Source organism: Lepidochelys olivacea (genome assembly GCF_965140295.1).
Source record: "Lepidochelys olivacea isolate rLepOli2 genome assembly, chromosome: 2".
Taxonomy (NCBI): Eukaryota; Metazoa; Chordata; order Testudines; family Cheloniidae; genus Lepidochelys; species Lepidochelys olivacea.
The window spans coordinates 181,215,397-181,234,982 of NC_140412.1; the positions used below are offsets into that span (position 1 = coordinate 181,215,397).

At 40.7% G+C, this 19,586-nt stretch overlaps 1 protein-coding gene across 2 annotated transcripts in view; it reads left to right on the forward strand.

Moving 5' to 3' along the window:
• Positions 1–19,586, forward strand: part of AOAH (acyloxyacyl hydrolase) — a 125,648-nt gene that overhangs the window by 24,590 nt on the left and 81,472 nt on the right. For both annotated transcript variants that reach the window (XM_084620331.1, XM_084620332.1), the window contains exons 4-5: positions 6,763–6,829; positions 8,444–8,543. In XM_084620331.1, coding sequence (XP_084476457.1) covers positions 6,763–6,829; positions 8,444–8,543 — 167 coding nt within the window. The remainder of the gene's footprint in view (positions 1–6,762; positions 6,830–8,443; positions 8,544–19,586) is intronic.

Consider the following 19,586-nt stretch of genomic DNA (forward strand, 5'->3'; position numbering starts at 1 on the left):
TACCAAAGGGCAGATCAGATGATCACAATGGTCCCCTCTGGCCTTGGAATCTATGAATCTGAAGCTGTCTCTAACTTCATGAATTTAAAAAGACAGTTTAGGATTTTTCATTAAAGAGTTTTTTCATACAGTATCTTATTAATTCCATCTCTGAAAAACTAATATCTTTCTCTTTAGTCCCTAGTTTCATGGAGGATGCATGTAGAATAATAAATCTATGCTTTCTAAGGTGTGGAGAAGCATTTGCTAGAGGTCATTCGCTGAGTCAAATGAAGTCAGTCAGTTCCTGTTACATGAGACATGTTTTCATTTTTGACATCACAGGCAGATAACGATAGAGCTTCAATTATAAACCCTAATATTGCTGTTAAACTATGGTTTTCTTCTTTAAAAAAAAAGGCTCTGTAAAGTTGACACACTGTGGTTCTATGTTTATTTTCACACAGTGAATCTATTTCAAATTTGTTCAGTGTACAAGTGATGAAATTTATTTTTAACTGCCAGACCTGTAAACTTGCCCTCTACTCTGAAGGTCAAGTTGCAGTCTTTCTGGTTTATACATCATTGTAAGTGTAAAAATTCTACAGGCCAAATTCTGCCCTCCTCTGTAGGTATATAACCCCATCATCCCTTCAAGTTACATCTGTGCAACCTCATTATCTTCAGTGAGGCACATGGATGCTATTGCTATTCCTTGAGGGAAACGTTTGACCTGGGACTAGAAATTTGTTAACAATTCTATGGATGATGCATGAGTCAGAATGCAATCAAGCCCTCTCTCTCTCCTAGATGTATAGGCTCTGCAGAGCTAATAAGAGTAAAAAGCAGTAAAACTTACTTTTATCACTCAAGTAAATAGATATTATTTTGAATGCACTCAGGGAGCAGAGCTGTTGAAGAAAAAGGTACCATTTAAGCTGAAGGAGCAATTCTATTATTATAGATACGCCTGAAGAGCCTCATGAATAACAAAAACAAAGCTAATATACAACAATTCGGTTTTCAGAGGAACTAAAGGGAGTTGGGGTTTCTGTTGGCCTAATCTAACTTTCTTTAAGGTCAGTATTCTTCACCCTCTTAAAATAAACATTTTTTACTTGAACCTCTTTCCCTTAGCAAGGCTTGTTTCTATAAAAAAGACTTCTGTGTATTCTTCTCTTTGTATCTGTGTGCATACAACACAGCAGGAGATATGTGTAAGTACAAATACTGACTGACTCTGAGGACATAATTATAAAATACTGGTCAGAGGTTGTGGTATATTGCCTGAAGCCAAATGCTAAATGTAATATGTACAATCCAAGAAGACTATATTTACCCTAAAAAAAGAACAGGAGTACTTGTGGCACCTTAGAGACTAACAAATTTATTTGAGCATAAGCTTTCGTGGGCTACAGCCCACTTCATCGGAAGCATAGAATGGAACATATAGTAAGAAGAGATTATACATATCTATATACAGAGAACATGAAAAGGTGGCGAGGAAGAGGCTAATTAATTAAGATGAGCTATTATCAGCAGGAGAAAAAAACTTTTGTAATGATAATCAGGATGGCCCATTTAGACAGTTGACAAGAAGGTGTGAGGATACTTAACATGGGGAAATAGATTCAATATGTGTAATGACCCAGCCATTCCCAGTCTCTATTCAAACCCAAGTTAATGGTATCTAGTTTGCATATTAATTCAAGCTCAGCAGTTTCTCACTGGAGTTTGTTTTTGAAGCTTTTCTGTTGCAAAATTGCCACCTTTAAATCTGTTACTGAGTGGCCAGAGAGGTTGAAGTGTTCTCCTCCCGGTTTTTGAATGTTATGATTCCTGATGTCAGATTTGTGTCCATTTATTCTTTTGCGTAAAGACTGTCCGGTTTGGCCAATGTACATGGCAGAGGGGCATTGCTGGCGCATGATGGCATATATCACATTGGTAGATGTGCAGGAGAACAAGCCCCTGATGGCGTGGCTAATGTGATTAGGTCCTATGATGGTGTCACTTGAATAAATATGTGGACAGAGTTGGCATCGGGCTTTCTTGCAAGGATAGGTTCCTGGGTTAGTGTTTTTGTTGTGTGGTGTGTGATTGCTGGAGAGTATTATTTGCTTCAGGTTGGGGGGCTGTCTGTAAGCGAGGACTGGTCTGTCTCCCAAGATCTGTGAGAGTGAGGGATCATTTTTCAGGATAGGTTGTAGATCTTTGATGATGTGCTGGAGAGGTTTTAGCTGAGGGCTGAAGGTGACAGCTAGTGGTGTTCTGTTATTTTCTTTGTTGGGCCTATCAGGGTTTCCTTCCCCACTCTGAACTCTGGGGCACAGATGTGGGGACCAGCATGAAAGACCCCCTAAGCTTATTTCTACCAGCTTAGGTTAAAACTTCCCCAAGACACAAAATTCCTTGTATCTGGGATTCAGTATGTTACCACCACCAAGCGATTTAACAAAGAATTAGGGAAGAGACACTTGGAGACGTCTTCCCCCCCCCAAAAAAATATCCCACCAAGCCTTGCATCCCCTTTCCTGGGGAGACTTGAGAATAAACAAGATGAGCACAGACCAGCCTTGGGTTTTTAGGACCCTAAAAACCCAATCAGATTCTTAAAAAAACAGAACTTTATTAGAAGAACAAAAAAAGATAAAAGAAACACTCTGTAAGATTAGAATGGAAGATAATCTCACAGGCAGTCAGATTCAAAACATAGAGAATCCCTCTAGGCAAAACCTTAAGTTACAAAAAGACACAAAAACAGGAACATACATTCCCTCCAGCACAGCAAATTTCACAAGCCAAAAACAAAAGAAAATCTAGCACATTTTCTAGCTAGATTACTTACTAACTCTGTAGGAGTTGGATTGCTTTCTTTCTTGATCTGTCCCCAGCAGAGGCATCATACAGACAGACAGACAGACAAAGCCTTCCCACACTCCCAATTTGAAAGTATCTTGTCCCCTTATTGGTCAGGTGCCAGCCAGGTTACTTGAGCTTCTTAACCCATTTCAGGTAAGAGGATTTTATAGTACTGTATCAGAGCTTCTTAACCCCTTCCCTTTATATTTATGACAGGGGCTGTCCTGTAGTAGGTGACTTCTGGGTACTCTTCTGGCTCTGTCCATCTGTTTTTTCACTTCAGCAGGTGGATATTGTAGTTTTAAGAATGCCTGATGGAGATCTTGTAGGTGTTTGTCTCTGTCTGAGGGATTGGAGCAAATGCGGTTATATCTTAGAGCTTGGCTGTAGACAATGGATCGTGTGGTGTGCCCTGGATGGAAGCTGGAGGCATGTAGGTAAGTATAGCAGTCAGTAGATTTCTGGTATAGGGTGTTGTTTATGTGACCATCGCTTATTAGCACAGTAGTGTCCAGGAAATGGAACGCTTTTGTGGATTAGTCTAGGCTGAGGTTGATGATGGGATGGAAATTGTTGAAATCATGGTGGAATTCATCAAGGGCTTCTTTTCCATGAGTCCAGACGATGAAGATGTCATCAATGTAGCGCAAGTAGAGTAGGGGCATTAGGGGACGAGAGCTAAGGAAGCATTGTTCTAAGTCAGCCATAAAAATGTTGGCATAGTGTGGGGCCATGCGGGTACCCATAGCAGTGCCGCTGACTTGAAGGGGTATAAATTGTCCCCAAATGTGAAATAGTTATGGGTGAGGACAAAGTCACAAAGGTCAGCCACCAGGTTTGCCATGACATTATCAGGGATACTGTTCCTCACGGCTTGTAGTCCATCTTTGTGTGGAATTTTGGTGTAGAAGGCTTCTACATCCATAGTGGCCAGGATGGTGTTTTCTGGAAGATCACCGATGGACTGTAGTTTCCTCAGGAAGTCAGTGGTGTCTCGAAGATAGCTGGGAGTGCTGGTAGCGTAGGGCCTGAGGAGAGAGTCCACATAGCCAAACAATCCTGCTGTCAGGGTGCCAATGCCTGAGATGCTGGGGCATCCAGGATTTCCAGGTTTATGGATCTTGGGTAGCAAATAGAATACCCCTGGTCGGGGTTCTAGGCATGTGTCTGCACAGATCTGTTCCTGTGCTTTTTCAGGGAGTTTCTTGAGCAGATGATGTAGTTTCTTTTGGAAATCCTCAGTGGGATCAGAGGATAATGGCCTGTAGAATGTGGAGTTAGAGAGCTGCCTACCTCTTGTTCATATCCCACTTATTCATGATGACGACAGCACCTCCTTTGTTAGTCTTTTTTATTATCATGTCAGAGTTGTTCCTGAGTCTGTTGATGGCATTGTGTTCAGCATGGCTGAGGTTATGGGACAAGTGATGCTGCTTTTCCACAATTTCAGCCTGTGCACGTCGACGGAAACAATCTATGTAGAAGTCCAGTCTGTTGTTTCAACCTTCAGGACGAGTCCACACAGAATCCTTCTTTTTGTAGGGTTGGTAGGAAGGTTCTGTGGGTTAGTATGTTGTTCAGAGGTGTGTTGGAAATATTCTTTGAGTCGGAGACGTCAAAAGTAGGATTCTAGGTCACCACAGAACTGTATCATGTTCGTGGGCCTGGAGGGACAAAAGGAGAGGCCCCGAGATAGAACAGTTTTATGTTATTGCTATTCCCCCTAGAGCCAGTCATTATTTGTTTTGTTATGCCATTGGATATTTATATGCTGAGCTTCTTATGCTCATAAGGAATTTTGTGTGCATAGAAATGGCTCTAGCTAGCCAGCTCCCCAGTGTCTACTTTCTAGAGTTGATTGCAAGCCAAACCAACCCCTCCTCCTAGCTGCTTGTGAGACTGAACCAACCAGTTATCTCTTCTTGGGCAAGAGACATTGTACAAACCTGCTGGCTTGTCTCCTCAACGGGAAACATTAGAGGATGCTGTCAGCTTTTGTCCGCCATGGGAGATGTTGGGGAAGCCAGCTATTTTCTCTTACAGGACACTTCAAAGAGCCAGCTGGCTTGCTGGCTAGCTTTACCAAGGGTATTTTAATCAGTGATGGTAGCAGACATGGGATTGTGTTTATCCACTGCATGTGCCCTTTCAGAAGGCTAATAGCAAGATCTAATTCTGGTCAGGAGACCCATTTTTAACCAGCAGATTGATTATAAAAATCCAATCAAAAGAAATTATGTGGCAAAGGAGGCAAATAAATGAGTCTAATAACTTAATTGAAATAAAATATTTAACATGGGATAAGAAGGGTAAGCTGCAGTAGCTCTTGCAGCTATCATCAGCACCTTATCATTAAGAGGTAGTTGGGTATTTAATTTATGTACTCACAGCTACATTGTTAAACCTTTGGGGCCTGGCTCTCCCTTCACTTATACAGGTTTTACACTGATGTCACTCTGTTCACATCAGTGGAATTACTCCTGATTTACTCTGGTGGGAGTGAGAGGAGAGTCAGATCCAGTGCTGTCTTAAAACCTAGCGGTGTTTTGGAAGGAAATACTTTTTGTCTGGGGAAGAACCTCAGAATAGACCACTCCAGCTGGATGTTGGTTCTGATAAATCTGATTGGGTGAGGAAAGATAGCTACTTTGATTGGTGGATCCTAAGTGTTTATTTGGGCACATCAAGACGGACAGGAGAGAGATACATAGGAGTTTGCGGAACAGTGTTTAAGGGGGAGGTGACTGGAGACTTGGACATAGCTACTTTCTAGAGTCCTAGGAGTTGTGGGCTTTATTCTTGCTTATGTATTTTGCCACATTTACCATATACATACCTGTGTAAATGCACCTTTATTTTAATGTCTGGCTATGAGTCGTGCTTCACTGCTTATTAATAAGCAAAAACTGATATCCAGTTGTTGATTACAAGATACAGGAGACTGGTAGGCATTACAGCCCCAATTGAGTAGTACATCCCTGTTCAGCACATCTCTTAAGCACTTGGTTAAAGTTAGCCACATGCTTAAGTGCTGTACTGAACAGAGATGCATTTAACAATATGTACCAGTGCTTTGCTGAATCAGGCCTGAGTCCAATTATATGCAGGAACTACTCCCATTCCTCCACAGAACTACAAGATCAGACCCTAGTATTAGATTGTAACTGGATTCAAACTCAAGTTTCTCTCACAGCAGTGCACTGCTTTTCCCTCAAGGCTAATATATGATAGTCCAAGTACTTGTCTTTTTCAGTAAATATGTTGCTAAAGACTTTTTTTATAAACCGTATTTCGATGTGTATCCTTATTTGTTCAACTTAAAAGAATGAGATTTTAGCAAGTATTTAGAAAGGCCATAGTAATGTGAAAGATGAAAGGAAAAAGGAACACGATAGCTATTTGCTAAACTATAATTACTCCTTCTGTTATTCATTGCAAAATTATTTCTGTACTAAAGATATGAGTTTTTTACCTGCATAAATACTTGAAGACATTAGGTAATTCCAGCAGTAATATGAACTCATACATCATTTTCTGCACATTGATTTATCTGTTTTGCTTTCTTTTTGAGTTACAGTATAAGATAACAAGTGCTTTGTCCTTAAACTACTTAGAAGATGCTCTTTAATAAATATTATGATAATTCTTAGCGCTTACATTATGCTATTCATCATTGCACTTAACAAACATTAATTCTCACTATAGTTCTGTATGACTCACCTACTAACACACAAAGAGTCAGAGCCTTGGTTAGAAGAATTTTCTGGTTCACAGTCATGTGCTGAAACCACTGACTGAGCACATGCCTTTCTCTAAAATAACCTGATATTTACCTTGACAGAGCAAGTCCAGCTGTGTTTCATGGGTTTGTAAAACTATCTTTAATTATGTTCCATTGTTTCAAAAATGTATGTTTTCCAGAAATACTGAACTTGCAAGGCATTTGTTACTTGGTAGCTGAGCTTTATGGGCCAGAACTAATTAAACTGTAAGTACGAATTAAACTGTAATTTTTCATCTAAAGTTTGCTTGTTTTAAGGGATTGTTTTTGGTTTTTAATGTACTGATGTATTGTCAGTGTGAATTGCGGGGGTTTCACTCTTCAAGTTCCATTAGTATGAGAGTGAGAATAACTCTTTTTTATATATAAGGTGTTCCAGAGAGACACTCGATTAGGTAGTTTGGGCAGTAGACTGAAGTTATCTGTTGTAAGGACCCAGGGACTAAAATTGGGTCTGCAGAGACTGCGATGGCTGATAGTCCCACAGCACCCCTGGGGGCCATGCAGCGGCACAGCCAGGGAGCACAATGGAGAATAGGCGCCACAGGAAGTGCCACCCAAAAGACTCAGAGTGGTGATACTCTGAGGAACCTCTGATTGGCCAAGCACTCTATTTAACCCCAGGAAAGTTGTCTGGGCAACCATACAGACTTTGGCCTGCTGCGACACCAGATTTTGCTTGATCTCCTGTCTCCTAGTCCAGTTTGACTCTGACCCTGACTCTTGCTTGTGGAACCTGCTTGCTGATGCTTCCTCCAGCTCCTGCCTGGCAACTTACTGTTCCTGGTGAGCAGACCTCAGCCTGGCTGTGCCTGCTAGGCCAGACCGCCTATGCTCCGGTCCCATAAAGCTGTCCCTGAATGAATTAATAAATGCTATCGCTAGCTCCTACTACTAAGCATTTTTATAGATCTTTACATATCTGTAAATCTCAAATCAGGTCCATCTGTCTCTGTTACCTTTTGAAATTCAGTCCATTTGGCTGTGGAAGAAATTTCTTGAACCAGTGGTATGTGGGGGAGATCATCTAAAGGGTCATAATATTTTAATCGCTTGTTCCCTAGCTTCCTTTTATACCTTAATAGGCTTTCTAACTGTCATCCTCTACTTGCTTCCAGCCCCTGAGCTTGATCTGAGCACTTGGGAGCCCCACAAACTAATTTAAATTCCTTTAAAAATAAAAGTAGATCATTTATTCCTCTTTGCAAGTTCTCTTTGCAAGATTAATTAAATGAATGTTTGCTTTACTTTCTACTTCCTTGGGGCTTTTTTAAAAAAAAAATCTAGCCCGGAGACCATGCTACAGAGCTAAGTAGTTCAGTAATCAAACATCTTGATTTAATTCTCTATAAATCCAGAGGTTTGTCCCAAAAGAAGGAAACTATCTTGGCACTTGTATCTGACTAGAGGTTTGAAGGATTTCTAGTTATTTTGTTGAGTCAGGGGTTGAAAATTTGTACTAGACAAATTGCATCTGGATTAACTTTATCCTTTTAAAAAACAACAACGAGGAGTCCTTTAAATCTTTGTCACGTGTATGGTTGCTTAAAAATGAGTACAGTTATAGTATATTTGATTCAGGGGCAGTATATAAAGCTCAGGGCTTCTTAGCCCTAGAATCTGGTTTTAAATGCTGAGTAAAATGCAATGGGAGAAAATAATTATGTTCAGGTAGCTACACTGAACTGAGCTTAAAGATGATAGAATAAAATGAGTTAAGGGTCTTAGTATTCTGGATACTCACCCTTCCATTGAAGTAGTTTATATTTCCTAATACCCAGGAGAGCTTAATGGTCTTTGTTGTGCACCATTTCCCTGTAGGTTGAAGTATAAAATGAATGCTGATGTGGTATGCCATTCCATTAAGCTGTGTAAACAGAATGCAGGACAACCGTTTTGTCACTTGTACCCTCCTCCTGAGGTAAGTTATGCTTGGATTTCTGAAATTACAGTGTAGAGGTCTGCTAAACTTGAATTGTACAATAGAAAGAATGAAGTTTGCAATCTTCATGCACTGAATTGCAAGCAGAAACACTTTAAATGTGGACAGTTCAAGAAAGCTTTCAGTAGAATAAAGGGTACATGGTACATCTTAATTGTTTCTTTGACTATGTGTGATCCTGCTGTCTGTAGTACCAGATGCATGGCTCTCAGTCTCCATTTATCACAATGGGAATCTTAGAGGTAAATTCTCCTGCACCATTGTGTGTGAGTGCATTTGCCCTAGAATGAGTAAAATTCTGGATTCCATGTTATATACAAGTAAACATCCAGTTTTTCAAGTAAAAAACTAATACGCACATACACAAATCCAAACTTTCAAACATAGATGCCCAAAGTTAGGTACTTACATGCATATTTAAGCACCTAAATAGAAATGGTTTGATTTTTCAAAGGTGCGAAGCATGCCCATATTCCATTGTCATCTGTGAGATATATTGGGTTGCTCAGCCCATTTGAAAATCAATCCATATATTTAGGCACCCATTTCTGAAAATCTATAGAACCTGGGACAGAATTCAGAAATCTAAATCTGAGTAAAATGCTGTGTGTGGTCTCTGATCCAGTGCCCACTGAAGTCAATCGGAGCCTTTCTGTTGGCTTCAGTGGGCTTTGAATCACGTCCATAAGAAGCGAGCTGGTTTAAATTCTGTTGCTGTTTAGAAGAGGGAAAATAACTGACTTCCCACTTCTTTGACTTCATTAGTGCCAACCGCTGAGCATGACAATAAATTTCACTTTACACCATGCGTGCATTGCATACATGTACTAACTCCCCACCACCACCACCAACACATAGCAGCTACAGCAGTGGCCATTCTACAGGTGGTGTGAGAGATGGTAAACGCGGTAGAGGGGCGGGGGGCGACCTCCCTCAGCTCCGATGCTGTGCTGCCAAGACTTTAACCAAGTGCTTCCCTCAATAATATTCTGACTCAGCTGGCAACTTGTTCTTTGGGTGAAATACCCCTTCCACCTTTCCACAAACTGCATCAGTCCTATACTCCTCCTGCCTTCCTCCGAAAATCCACAAGTCACATACTCTTCTCCACAAATAAATCCACCGCTGCTCCCACCCCGGCACCTGCCCCAGTATCTCCTGGCCCACTGGGCTTACCCCTCCCCAGCACTCACAGCAGCAATGGCGGTGTCAGTAGCTGCCGGGATAGTAATAGTGCTGCAGCAGCAGCTTAGCCCTGCTTCTTGCTTGCTTGCTTGCTTGCTTGTTCCAGGAGCAGTGGGTAGGGGTATGTGGAGGGACTACGTAGTGCATCCTCTATGCGCTCCTACCAGCATTGGGGGGGAAGGCAGAAAGGCAGTTCCCCTTCCAGAAGGTGCCAGGGCAATAGCTGATGCACCGGTAGTGGACTAGATTTTGATCTGAATTTAGATTTTGATTTGTGCCTATACGGGGGAGAAAGGAGGAGCAAGAACTTCCCTCGGACCTCTGCACGCGCAAGACTACCTTGGTCAGCAGCAAACACCTACCCTCTAGAACAAGGGGAAAGCAGGAGTGAACTGTGCCTAAAGAGAGCAGAGAAGTGTCTCTGAAAGCACAGAGCTTCCTGGGCTAGTGCACTGTATACCCTAGGGCTGTACCTAAAGACTGTATCTACCCCTGAGCCAGCAGCAGTTGGGTTAGTTCCATCCTCAGAGAAGACTAAACATTTTAACAAGCCAAGATGGCCACAGTATATTTTGCCACTCCCTCCACTTAAAATATTTTATTCCAGTCCACCATTATCATACTGCTATGCAGAGAGTCAGCCTAAGAACTCTGGGAGGGGTTAGTTAGGTGATTTGGGGATGCACCCAAATTTAACTGACTCTTTGTATAAATAAGTGTGTGGAGACGAAATCTGACCCATTGAAGTAAATGGCAATCCTCCCATTGACTTCAATAAGGCCAAGACTTCATCCTGTGTGTCTGCGTATTTGATCTTTGGTTCACCCCCACCAGTCTCCTACAGCAGAACTGGAATCCTTCTGCCTGCCTCTTCCAACCCTAGAGAGCTGTTCACATTGATTACATTTTTCAGAATAAATCAGCAAACAAAACGGCTGGAAACTTTTCTTAAAAGTCAAGATTTGGCCCAGCCCAGTGTTATTTTGGGGCTCGTGCAAATCTTCTCCAGCTCATCAGTGTTTGCTTATTACTCTTTCTGACAGGCTTCATTTGTCTCTCATCACCAGCCAGGCAGATCAATTAACAGAGTTTTTTCCTCCCCAACTTTTCCCCTGAATCTTTAACTATTTGGACACCCCAAGAAACTATGAATGGAGGAGGGGAAGGTGTTTCATTTAGAAACCATGCTCTGTTGGCTGATAAATTGCCCACCGTAATTCTGTGACAAGTAGGAATTGTGGGTGAAAACTTTAATATGCAGTTCAGGGATTCAGATACATAAAACCCAGTTTACTTCACATTTGCTCCTTCAGTTTGTAGTTTGATTGATCATTTCAGTTATATGAACGTGCAAATGTTGGCTAAATTCCCTGCCAAGTGTTTGAACAAGATTTTAATACTAATGACTGTTTCATTCAACTCTACTGATTTTCAGGTACATCATTTATGCATTTGGATGCACGCTTTCCCAGAGTTAGTGCAATATTTGTACTGGCAAAGTGAATGCAATAAATATGTAGTTTCTTTTCTTTATAGGACAGCATAATTTTTTGTTTTAATTGTCTTTATGACAACAAATATTAATGGCACTTTGATGTTTAACAGTTTTTTCAATCAATATTTTACAATTAGTGTTAACGGTAATGTTGATGTTTATAAATGAACATGTTGCTGTACCAAGGGCAAATGTTCTCAGCAAATAAGAGTCACTGTTCTAACAAATTAACATCAATTAAATTTTGTGCTATAGCCATTAATGCTCCCTGATTATTATAGGAGACTCAGATAATTATGATTAAAAATACTGCTCTCGTCATGAAGCATGAAATTCACTTAGCATAGCAGGAGCTGTAGAATGTTCCAAAACAGTGGAACCAACTTGGTGTGGGTGGATGGCCATGGAGCGATTGTGTGGGGGAACTACCCATTTACTCTATGTAGTGGAACTGGGGGAGAGGGAAGGGGAAGGTGGCATGCTTTTCAAAGCTGCTCAAGGGATGTTGACACTGAGTCCTTATTAAAATAGGAAATGACTGTCTAAAACCCCGTGCTGGCTTTTGGAAATCTCAGCCTATCTCCTTATCTTGGTTATATTCTGTGAAAACAAGAGGATTCCATGCCCACGCATTCATTATTGTACACTTCAGAGAATACTTTAGCAGTCCCGTAGCAAATCTGTATTGTGAAGCCTGTGAGGAGAATGGGCTCTTCGGATCTTGTATCTATTATTCTCTTTTGACATGGTGAAAGCAATATGGATCAAAGTCAGAGGAAATATGTAAGCTGTGGTGTAGATTTATCTACACCCACTTACTGATGAGTTAGCCATTCTAAGTTCATACAGCTTACATACTTAGGAATCAGGTGATGGTGTAAAACAAAGCTTAGTAGTACGTTGTGAGGGACTCTGCTTTCCAGCACTGCTTTTAAAATGTTTCATGTCTGCATCCACTACAGCTCAGTGTCTTTATCCAGCATAGCTTGTCAGGGTTCTTGGTCTCTGAGAATTAAGTATAGGCAATACTAGAAAAGGTTTGCCAGTATAGTTGTACCAGAAACCTTCCTACTGTAAATGCAACTTATACTAGCATAAAAGTGCTTTTGAATGTATAGCTAGTACCAATTCTCCCAGTGAAATAAGATATTCTATGAAAAGCACTTCTATGCCAGTATAATAGTATTTACGCTAGGACTTTTGCCAGTATAGAAACATTGCAAAAAAAATCACACCCCTAACTGACATTATTGTACCAACAAAAGTTTCTAGAGTAGACTTGCCTTACACTTCTGATCTGAATACTATAATTATTACTCCTTCTCTCAGTGACACAGATTGATTTGCCAGAAATCTCAATAATATTGAAGGGAGTTAAGACTTAACAGAATTTTTTGCCAGGTGAATGAGACCAACAACCTAGCCTGTCATTTGTATTGGAACTGAAACTCTGTGGCCCATTGGCATGCTGATACATAAGTGAAACAGGGACCTGATGCAAAGGATAGATAAGAACAAAGAAATTAATGGAAACGGGTTACTTTACAAGCTGTAGTGTTTGATTGTTTCAGACAACCTCAGACACTTGCGTACACCCTGCTTCTGTGTGCCAGAGAAATTCTGGATTGTACCTGATTCAGTTTTCCAGACTACCCAAATCACTAGCAATACAAATCACTCAAGTGGTGAGAGAACTTTTATGTGTGTATCCTAGCTTCTCACTCAGTTTGTGGCAAGTTCTCAGAGTTTCAGACTTGATATGCTAAGAGGAAATCAAATGTATATGAAAGAAGCAAATATTAAACACAAAGCAAAACAAAAATGCCCCAAAAATCTTCTTTACTCTTAACTTGTTCACCTATCTTTTCAGGTGTAAGTGTGCATCGTTATAGTTAGGGGTGGGACTGATCCAAGTCCCTTGATCTGAATGCTTCTGAACTCTGGGTGAAGCCTAACAGAGAGTACGCAGTTTGAGCAGTAACACATTCCCGCTCCACCTCACTTAGCTACAACTTATTAGAAATAGATGAAATGCAAAAACCACAAAGAAAATAGTAGTTCGTTTCCCAGGTGCTTCTCCACTTTTGTTGATAGCTGTCATTACTACCATAAGTATGGAGTTAACAAAGAACGCGCTCGCACACACACACACACACGTCTGTTTCTGTGTGTATATATATGTGAGTATATATAATACGTACGCAGCAGCTATATGTTTGTGTGTGTATATATATGTGTATATATATAATATGTACACAGCAGCTTCCCTCAAGCAGAATCCCAAAGCACTTCACAAATATTAAACATCCAGTCACACTGAAGTGCAGACTCTTCTCAGGTGAGAGGGAGGTACTTAGGAAGGCGACTTGTATATGGCATGCTACATAATACAGCAAAAGTGCATAGGGCAAGAAAAGGAAAGGACACTATGGCAATCCTCTGCTCTTACAAAAAAGTGCCACAGACCTTTAATCCAGAGAACACAAAACCATGGTCTCCTCCAAAAGATCCACGTGCTTTAAAATGCATGGAACTCAATGTAACTGCCTCCAAAAGATAAAAAGCGGAATCAGCCCTGCTATATTTCAAACCCATGTGAGATTGCAGAACAGAACATTCAGTCTTCCCTTCTGACACTGTTGATGTATGTGATATCAGAGTAGACCATGTTAATAAGAAATGTGTTTCTGAAAAACATAGCCTGAAGCAAAAAAGCCTTCTCTCCTACTGCTGCTTGTGCCCACAACTAAGATGCACAATGCAAGAGTAAGGAATGAGAGATAGAAAGAGTGAATCCAACATCTGCAAGTGTTGTTCATCAAGGTTTCCAATCTTTTCCTTTCTCTACTTATTGATGGCAAAAGGAGTTTCTCAAAAGAAGATGAAAATTGAGGGATTGATCCTGAGTGAGAAGAGAAAATGATATGTTTAATAAATATGTACTGTACTAGAAAAGAGAGCTTGTTAACAAGGGTTATGAATGAGAAAGGATGAAAGGTTCTGATTTTTTTTAAAAAAAGGATACAGGGGATCATTATGAATGAATCTAAAGGCCAGGGCACAAAATGAATTACGCCTAAGGGAGAGTAAGAAGAGTTTCTATAAATACATTAGGAGTAAGGGAAAGACCAAGGAAAGTGTAGGTCCTCTAATTAGTGGGGAAGGACAGAGAATAACAGATGGCATCAAGAAGGCTCAGGTGTTTAATGTCTATTTTACTTCAGTCTTCACTAAAAAAGTTAATTGTGACCAGATACCTAACACAATTAATATTAATAACAAGGGGAAAGGAACTCAAGCCAGAATAGGGAAAGAAAAGATGAAAGAATATGTAGATAAGTTATATGTATTCAAGTCAGCAAGGTCTGCTGAAATTCATCCTAGGGTGCTTCAGGAACTAGCTGGAAGCAATCTTGGATCTGTTAGTGATTATCTTCAAGATGTTGTGGTGGACAGGTGAGGTCTCAGAGGACTGGATAAGGGCAAACATAATACCTATCTTTAAAAAAGGAAACTAATTGGATTTATAGTCAGTCAGCCTAATTTCAATACCTGGAAAGATACTGGAACAAATGGTTAAATAATCAATTTGTGAGCCCCTAGAGGGATAATAGGGCCATAAGTAATAGCCAGATGGATTTGTCAAGAACTAAGCATGCCAAATCTACCTGATTTCCTTCTTTGACAGGGTTACTGGCCTAGTAGGTGGAAGGAAGCTGTAGACATGATATATCTTGGTTTTAGCAAGGCTTTGGATACAGATTCACATGATATTCTCATAAGCAAACTAAGGAAATGAGATCTAGATTAAAATACTATAAGGTGAATGCAAAACTGGTTGAAAGACTGTACTGAAAGAGTAATTATCAATGGTTCACTGTGAAATTGGGGGGATGTATCTAGTGGGATCCCACAGGGGTCTGTCTTGGGTCCAGTACTGTTCACTGTTTTCATCAATGACTGAAATAGTGGAGTGGAGAATATGAGGATGACACTGAGTTGGGAGGGATTGCTAACGCTTTGGAGGACAAGATTAGAATTCAAAATGACCTTGACAAATTGGAGAATTGGTCTGAATTCAACTAGATGAAATTCAGTAAAGACACAAGCACAAAGCACAATACTTAGGAAGGAAAAATCACATGCACAATGCTCCAAGAGAGGTTGTGGAATCCCCGTCACTGGAGTTTTTTAAGATTGGTTATAAAAACATCTGGCAAAGATTGTCTAGGCATTTTTGGTCCTGCGCCAGCACAGCGGGGCTGGACTAGATGACCTCTCACGGTCCACACTTCTATGATTCTATCATTAAGGCTGGTAGAAAACATGACAATGTAAATAAGTAAGTAAAATCCATTTATTTATGTCTAAATGTTGGTGACATCCTAGCAGAATTTTCAGAAGCCTTCTCAGTCCATTACTAGCTTCAGACAGTCAGCTGACCTCTCAGTGGTCTGCCGCATACCATCTATCCATCTCCTTGCTGGTCATCCCCTTCTACAATGACCTGCCACCATTCCTTCCAGGATAACTTTTCTCGAAGTTATTTCAGTCTCTATTCCTGATGTGACCAAAGTTTGTTGATTTCCGAAAGCAGGGTCTGATTCTCTCCAGTAATATTTCTGACCTAACCATTCATCATCTTTTCTGTCCAGGACATATGCAGAGTCTTTGGCAGTACCACATCACAGTGACTTCAATTATCTTTTTGTCAGCAGCATTCATTTTCCATGATTCACATCCATAAGTCACTATGGAAAAAAATATGCTTTTCACTAGCTGACCCTTCATAGATTTTGAGAGGCCAGGGTTTTTCCAAACTTTGGTAAGAGAGGTCCATGGCTGAGTGAGCCATTCCTAGTTTTCTTCCAATTTCTTTGGAACAGTATTCTTGATTGGATATGTATGAGCTGAGATAATTGAATTCTGTTACCTTTATAGCTTGTTGGTTAATCATGATGTCTGCTTGCATCCTGGTTTTATTAGTCATCTCAGTGTACATGCCTTTAATTCTTGTCATATTCAGGAATAGTCCATATTCCTCACTATCTGTTTGTACAGATTCCAACATTCATTTAATCATATTGCATCAGTGGCTGTAGTGAAGAGTTTTGTGTCTTCAGCATATCTGAGGTCAGTTAAGAGGTGTCCATCAATGAAAATCCCAGCTCCTTCCAGGGCTTGTCTCATAATAAATTCTGCATGCACATTGAAAAGTCTTGGGGACAGGATACACCCTTGTCTCACACCCTGCCTGGTTGAAAACCACTCACTATCACCTGCTGCTATTCACACCAGAGTCTGTTGTTGATGTTATTGACTTGCAATGAGTTCATTTAGGGGCTTTGGAATCCCCACGTCTGCCAGTGTCCTCCAAAGATGGTCATGCCAGACCGTATCAAACCCTTTTTGAGTAGTCTGTGAAACTGCATTGTACGCCCTGCGTTTTTCAATGATGTGACTGATGTTTGTGATTTGATCACACGTGCCTCATCCCTCTCTGAAACCAGCTTGTGGCGGTGGTAGTTCTACTTCTATCATTTGCTTCAGGCAATCCTGGATTATGTAGAGCAGAACTTGTCTCAAGCAATATCAGGGAGATGATTGTTACTACACCATGTTATGTCTCCTTTCTTTGGTAAGAGTAGAAAGATTCCCGTCATCCAGTTGCTGTTCTCATCCATCCATCCATCTTTGCAAATTTTCCACATGAAAACAATTCTGTTGTCACCAACTGCTTTTAACAATTCTGTTGGACCGTTATCTATTGCCATGCCTACCCCCAGGGCTTTCCCAGGCTTCATTTTCGTAATAGCATGCACTGCTTCCTCTTGCAGGATTCTGTACTCTCCTTTCTGTCTTTCTGTGTTGTGAGTGGCTCTGAAGAGGCATGCAGACTGGCACAGTAATGCCTGTAGCATGTTGTACTAGTCATAAATGTGGCTGTATAATCTTTAAAAGACAGCAGTGAAAGAGCCAGGTAAATGAAATCCCATGGTGCCCAACCTTTCCTTGGCTCTCTTCTGTTGCATGGAGCCCTCAGTAGCATTGCAGCAACCCTAGGCGGTGCAGCCAGGGACACATTCATCAACGTGGATGGAGCCGGACCTACTCTGGAGGGCTATGTGGGCACCCAGTGATCTTCCCTCCCCAGGGAAGGAGTCTGAGTTCACCAATCAGCTACCAAATAGCATCCCAGGCACACAGTGCTTCCTCTGTGTAGCAGCAGAGGTTACTCTCTGGCTGAGTTACAGCAAGGGAGATTGCATGGGCTGTGTAGCCTACAGGGACAGTTCCAAAATAGAGCTCTGAGCCAAGGATAGGACAAGGATGCTAGAGGGGAATAAGAGAGAAACTCTTGCCACCTCCATAAACATGGAGCCTATCCTCGATTCTCCCTAATCAGAGTAGACAGAGGACAACTGGACTTAGCATTTTGTGGAAAGACAATTTTTCCCATATAAAATGGGGGTCAGGGGATTAACAAGCCGAAATCTGCTGAAAAAAATTGGGTGCACTCTAGTGACAATATTTATTCAAGATAACTATTGCAAATGGGAGATGCATGTATGTACTGAGGCCAATGGGAAGAAACTGGGCTACATTATCTTGGCTCCTTATTGGCACCTCTCGTGTACTTGTTATATGCTACAAACCAATATTTTTTAAAGATTGTCTTAGAATAAAAGCACCATAGTGCTCATGCTGTAGGCAGAATAATGTTGCATATAAAAATGTACATAAAGAACAACCTTTGCTTTGAGAGAGACTCTTCTACTAGTTATTCTTATACTTCATTATTCCTCATATTGTTTGCCTTTTATTTTTGACCCTTAAATTTCTGAGTTAATTAATTTTGCTTTGATCAGTATCTACATCAAGTATAATAACAAACTGAATTTTATCTCCAGCAAATATATTGATGGTAATTTCTTGAAATGCAAGTATATGCTGCTTAAAAATCCAAACTGGCATCCCAGCCACTCAGTATGGCAACATCACTTGTTTTTTCTAATATTTTAAATCTGCGGGCTCGACAAAGTATGCTTTTCCCCACATTGGATATCTATAACTCCATCCAGATAAATATAAACTTGCACTGAACTTTTCTCCTGAGCCTTCAAGCCTAGTGGATTTAAAGCTAGCAATTATATTCTTATGGCAGATTATAAGAGGGATTGATAGGTCATAGTCAAAAGGAGCAATTTGTCCTGACTAACCATTTTGATCAGCAGCAAAGCACTCACACAGTTGTGATCTGACCGTATAATTTTCCTTTCAGTTTGAAAACTGTTCAACATTAATTGATTTCTTAGTTCACTGATTCTTATAATTCACAGAAAAAAGGCAGGGATTCCTTCCATAGCAAGGTTAGTTGGGCATATTCTCAGCTCCTAAATTCCTCACTATCTGTTTGTACAGATTCCAACATTCATTTAATCATATTGCATCAGTGGCTGTAGCGAAGAGTTTTGTGTCTTCAGCATATCTGAGGTCAGTTAAGAGGTGTCCATCAATGAAAATCCCAGCTCCTTCCAGGGCTTGTCTCATAATAAATTCTGCATGCACATTGAAAAGTCGGCGAATGACAAAGGCTGAGGGAATCAGGAGAATGTGCCCCCGACTGATATGACTGGTTATAAAAGATGGCCTAATAAAAGCAGAACAACACATGGGATTCATCGTCACTGTTGTGGAAGAGTATTATTTAAAAAGTAAGCTGTATAAAGGGTGGGTATTAAGATGTTGCTCTTATGAAAGTTCACAAATTTGTCTTAAGTTCTGGGCTCTGTCCTGAAAGCAATCTGCGGAGTCCATTTCCAGAGGCACTCGGCACCTTACAAAACTGAACCCCAATTACAGGGGTCTCTGACTTCGGTGAAATATAAACTTGGAAGATCTTTCTCACATCCATAGAGCTACCCTTTTCCCGCTACTGAAGCTTTTTAATGTATTGACATTTTAATAGGTAAAAAATTAACATTTTCATACATAAAGGAAAGAGAGTGTAAATATGTTCCAGAGTACACTGTCATTCACTAATGGAGATACCTCCCCTCAGTATCCTGCATCAATCGGATTAATATTATTTATAACAGAGGGGAGAACAGTTCCCCAATAACTTAGCTACAGTGGCTTAGATTCTAGTCTCAATTACACCCCAGTCAACACAATCAGTAGGGATATCTGAGTGTAACTGAGGGAGGATCCCCCACCACCTCGACAGTGAAGGGTCCTTTGGCAAAGGAACCAGTGTGATTCTTCTGTACAAGGATAGGGAAAGAATTCCCGAAGGTTGTATAGTGGGGTGGGGGAAGGGAGGGTTTCACACCACAGTAAGG